The 5,000-nt window shown below is 45.1% G+C and overlaps 1 protein-coding gene across 12 annotated transcripts in view; it reads right to left on the reverse strand.

The window, feature by feature from the left end:
* Positions 1-5,000, reverse strand: part of nav3 (neuron navigator 3) — a 219,433-nt gene that overhangs the window by 110,739 nt on the left and 103,694 nt on the right. For 8 of the 12 annotated variants that reach the window (XM_058417168.1, XM_058417170.1, XM_058417153.1 and 5 more), the window contains exon 1: positions 3,552-3,917. The exons of the other annotated variants lie outside the window; for them this stretch is intronic. In XM_058417168.1, coding sequence (XP_058273151.1) covers positions 3,552-3,752 — 201 coding nt within the window. In that variant the 5' untranslated portion in view covers positions 3,753-3,917. Of the gene's footprint in view, positions 1-3,551; positions 3,918-5,000 lie in introns of those variants that run through there. 12 annotated transcript variants of the gene reach the window in all.

The raw sequence follows: 5,000 nt of genomic DNA on the forward strand, positions 1-5,000 counted from the left end.
GTGTGTGTGTGTGTGTGTGCAAGACTGCAGCAGCTTGTGTGTGTGTGTGTGTGTGTTTAGAGTGTGTGTGTTTACATTCCTCCTGTTCGCTCAGTCATACACACTTTAGGTTTTTACGCGGGCCGAGCACTGAGCCCTGAGGGACCCCACTTTCTCCTACTGCTGAGAAAGATCTGTTATCTGCTGCAAAGTGTGTGTGTGTGTGTGTGTGTAAAGACAGAATAAAATTATTGCTTGAAACATGGCCCTGAGAGAGCAATAATAAGTGTTTTATCTGTTTAAGTGAGTAATAAACCCTTCAGAAGTTGCTCTTATGTAAAATACGGAGCGGCGGCGTGGCATGAGGGGGCGGAGCTACTAACAACAGCAACTAACAACACACAGCTGATTGGTTTCCTCTAACGACACATCAAATGGGGTATTAACGCCACAGCAACTAACCAACAATCACATTAATCCGTTACTTTTTTATCAGTAGCACACAGCTGACACCAGAGCCTCCTTCCTCACGTGAAGAAAACGTCACCACATCAACGATTACACTTGTTAATCCTTGCGTTATCTGCACAGTGTCCCTTGTACACACCCCTGTTATTAAAGAAACCAAGAGAATGTATTATAAACATACAGTGCTTTAGAGAAAATTAACCAACAGCTTTGGACCAATCAGAATTCAGCAACAATTATATAATTAAAAGTTCTAGTTCATTTTGAGAACTAGCTAGGTTTTGAATATCCGTTTGATACGATGTTATTGCTGATGCAGATCGACAGGCATTTTCACCAACGCATCATTTCCTAGCACTTCCTCCAGAAACAGGAAGCTTTAACAGCATCCAGTCAGAAGTAGCCATGGAGACGGCGGGGATCTGACGGAGTTTCTGGGTGTCTGATTATAACACTTTCAGTTACTGTAAACTATCTGACCTCTCAGACGCAACTCAGCTGCCGCTGCGCTAACCGTTAACTCCATGTCCATAAACAGTAGCACTGTGGAGAATGATTTAATTGGTAAAGTGGTGCAGGGTGAGAGGGCGAGGGGGGTTGAGCGAGGGGGCGGAGTCTCAGCATGAGCATTTCTCACAGAGGCCCCAGATTTCTAGCTTAAAAAAGCAATGTCACTGAGACTAAGCTTCTGAGCAAATAATGTAGTGCAGGAAGCTAAAGACACACTGAGGACTATCCATCTCCTGCAGAAGCTCAGCAGTGACTCCACAACAGTTATTAGCATCAGCACAACCACACGCTAGACTTTATACAGAAAAACACACTTCATGCTGAAAGTGCAGATGTTTTTACAAAACAAGACGTTTCTTACAAACACTCCCGGAGCGAGCAGTGAGCCCTGAGGAACACCGCTAACTCAAACGCTTCACCTGTCTGGGTCGGGCTTTATAATTCTTTTTTTAAGTACGATGCAAGACACACACACACAGTTGATTAGCTGCAATACAAATAACTTCAATTTGTTGTTAATAGACATTTTAAATCACCTAGATAACTGCAAACATTCTCTGTGTGTGTGTGTGTGTGTGTGTGTGAAGCTAATCAGGGTGTGAACCTGCAGTCCTGGGTGTAAATGAAGGCAAACATGTCCAAGCAAGCATGTACAAACACACAAAAACCACACACACACACACACACACACACAAAAACCACACACACACACAAAGTCATTTAGAATGAAAAGAGAGATATCTGCACCCCATGACCCTCAACCCAGTTACGACAGGTCCTCACTATATCTCTGTCTGCATGTGTGTGTGTGTGTGTGTGTGTGTGTGGTTTTTGTGTGTTTGTACATTTCCATTTATTTAGTAACTAAAGGAACAGTCTCAGCTATAATCAGTCTAAACCCTCAGCAGTCTCTCTTTATTCTCTCTCCACATTAAATAAGAGTAAAAAATCTCTGCTTGTCGTCTTTTGTTAGCAATAACATGTAAATAAGTGTAATCTCCTCTGTCCTGAAGATCCAGCTTCACCTCAGACTGATCTACAGCGCTGACACTGGAGACTCCTTACACACATCACAGCTTCACCTGTTACTATAGAAACATTTCTAGCATTTAGCAGAACTCTTTATACAGAAGGACTTGGTTAAGGGCCTTGCACAGGGGCCCAGCAGTAGCAGCTTGGTGGACTTGGGATTCAAACCCTTCACCTTCACCACTAAGATACCACATCCCGACAGAAACAACAACGTATTAGAACAATAGCAGAAGCATCGACTGCATTGGACCAGTCAGAACCCAGAATTCACCAGTGGTTTGATTACATCACAGCTTCGTTATATGGAATATGACTCTGTGTCACTGGGCTGATAATCTTATAAACTAGTAATTACAAGTAATGACAGATTTTGACTTAATTAACATTTAATTAAAGTAGTACATTTTTTAAACACTTCAAACGTTCTTTTTTTATCTTTAGACGCTAATGTAGCTAACAAGCACTGGAGGTTTATAGCCACCAGTTTGGCGTCGACTGTTTGAGTGTGTGTGTGTCTGTGTGATGACACACGAGTTAGGAGTGTGTGAGGTCACTGAGATCTGAGTTAATGATAACACACTTCCACTCAGTGCTTTTCCCTGAGCCTGGGCCAAGAACCTCCACTCACTCACACACACACACACACACACACACTCCCGACTGTGCGGTCAGCTGAAAGCTGCCTTTGAAGTCAGGACACACTTCCGAACCGGACTGAAGAGCCGTGAGGGATTTCAGTCACCTGCTCAAAATAAACCTCGTATTTAATATCTTCTGAATTCCGACTCGAGTCTTTTTCAGGAAACAAGTGCACACTACAGCATCTAGGACACTTCAGTATCTAATGACACTAACGAGAAAAACTGGAGAGTCTTCATCACTTACAGTTAGAGCTCAAGGAAAGAGTGGAACAGGAGATACTGGAGTGAGCAGTGGAAACTGGGAGTTAGGGAATGAAGGGACAATAATAACGTGGAAACACTGTCCCCTTATGAACAAAGTGCCTTTATTGTCTTCCTGCTAGTCTTCCACATTCCCTAGAAATCACCAGAAACAAGGGAACACATTTACAAAAAACTAGTGAACGACAAGAAGAAGGAAGGCTGCAACCAGCAGAAGACATAGTGGACATTAGAAACTAGGGAACGAGGAGAAATATGGACGCGATCAGGAGACGAGGGGTCAGTGAAATCTAGAAATCTCAAAACTAGGAAAGAGACGCTACAGCTGTGAGGGCAGAGCGGCCAATCAGAGTGCTCAGGTCCGTTAGAACGCAGACTTGGCGGGAAATTTTGAAAACATTCCTTCCACTTCCTTGACAGCTCACACATACACACACGCCCACATACACACACGCCCACACACACACATACACACACCCACACCCTCACACATACACACACACAGGGTATAAAATCCCATCAAGGTGTTTGCGTGTGTGTGTGTGTGTGTGTGTGTGGTCATAGATGTATGTTAATTTGCACGTTAGTTCACATCCACCTGCAGCCCCCCACCCCACCCCCCTCCCCCCCACACAAAGCATTGCTAGACTCCGGACTGACCTTACAGATCCTCTTCTCCTCATCATGGCCAGTTCTGTCCTGTAGCTCCGATTTGACTGACAGCTGATAGGTCATGGGTGTAGACTCCGAAGTGCTGACCTCTGACCTTTGACCTTTGTTAGGAATAGGTAAAGCGGTGTGAACCGGTCGGGAGGCGACAGCCGGCTGCCGCAGTTTAGACGCTACTCCGACTACAGGCATGTTCGCTTAGTGTGTGTGTGTGTGTGTGTGCGTAGAGTCCAAGAGTCTGACAGGAAAGGATGAGAGACACACACAGAGAGAGAGAGAGAGCGAGAGAAAGAGAGAGAGAGAGAGAGAGAGAGAGAGACGTGCATTCTTCAGCTGCTCTCAGTAAACTGCACTGAGTCCTGCGCTGTGTCTCTGTTCACTCCCTACACTCCTCCTCCTCCTCCTCCTCTCTCTCTCTCTCTCTCTCTCACTCTTTTTCTCTCACTTTCTGCCAAAACACTTGAGCAAGCAGCTCTCGGGGGCGTTGACTTGTCATTACTGAAAATAAAGGAAACACTGAGAGGGAGGAGATATTAAAATACCTCAAACTACAAAACACAAAGACGGAGGAAGCAGGAAATATTCCACGCTGGAAAAGTCTGGAAACTGAGAATACTGAAGCATACAAGAGAGCAGGAGAGAAAGGACCGAGGGGACCTTCAGGAAAAAGGGGACTCTTTAGAAAAGAGGGGACCTTTAGGAAAGAGGGGACCATTAGGAATGAGGCGACCTTTAGGAAAGAAGGGACTCTTTAGAAAAGAGGGGACCTTTAGGAAAGAGAGGACCATTAGGAAAGAAGGGACCTTTAGGAATGAGGGGACCTTTAAGACAGGAAAGAATGGAAAAAGGGGACCATTAGGACAGGAGAGAAAGCAAAGAGGGGACCTTTAGGACAGGAGAAAAGGAAAGAGGGGACCATTAGGAACGAGGGGACCTTTAGGAAAGAAGGGACTTTAGAAAAGAGAGGACCTTTAGGAAAGAGAGGACCATTAGAAACGAGGGGACCTTTAAGACAGGAGAGAAAGGAAAGAGGGGACCTTTAGGAAAGAGGGGACCATTAGGAAAGAGGGGACCTTCAGGAAAGAGGAGACCATTAGGAAAGAGGGGACCTTTAGGACAGGAGAGAAAGGAAAGAGGGGACCTTCAGTACAGAAAGAAACGGGGACCTTTTCTTAGGAACGAGGGGACCTTTAGAAAAGAGGGGACCTTTAGGAATGAGAGAACCATTAAGACAGGAAAGAAAGAAAAGAAAGAGGGGACCTTTAGGAAAGTGGGGACCTTTAGGAAAGAGGGGACTCTTTAGGAAAGAGGGGACCATTAGGAAAAATAGGACCTTCAGGAAAGAGGGGACCTGTAGGACAGGAGAGAATGAAAGAGGGGACCTTTAGGACAGGAGAGAAAGGAAAGAGGGGACCCTTAGGAATGAGGGGACCTTTAGGA

This window comes from Hemibagrus wyckioides, linkage group LG19 (assembly GCF_019097595.1).
Source record: "Hemibagrus wyckioides isolate EC202008001 linkage group LG19, SWU_Hwy_1.0, whole genome shotgun sequence".
NCBI lineage: Eukaryota > Metazoa > Chordata > Actinopteri > Siluriformes > Bagridae > Hemibagrus > Hemibagrus wyckioides.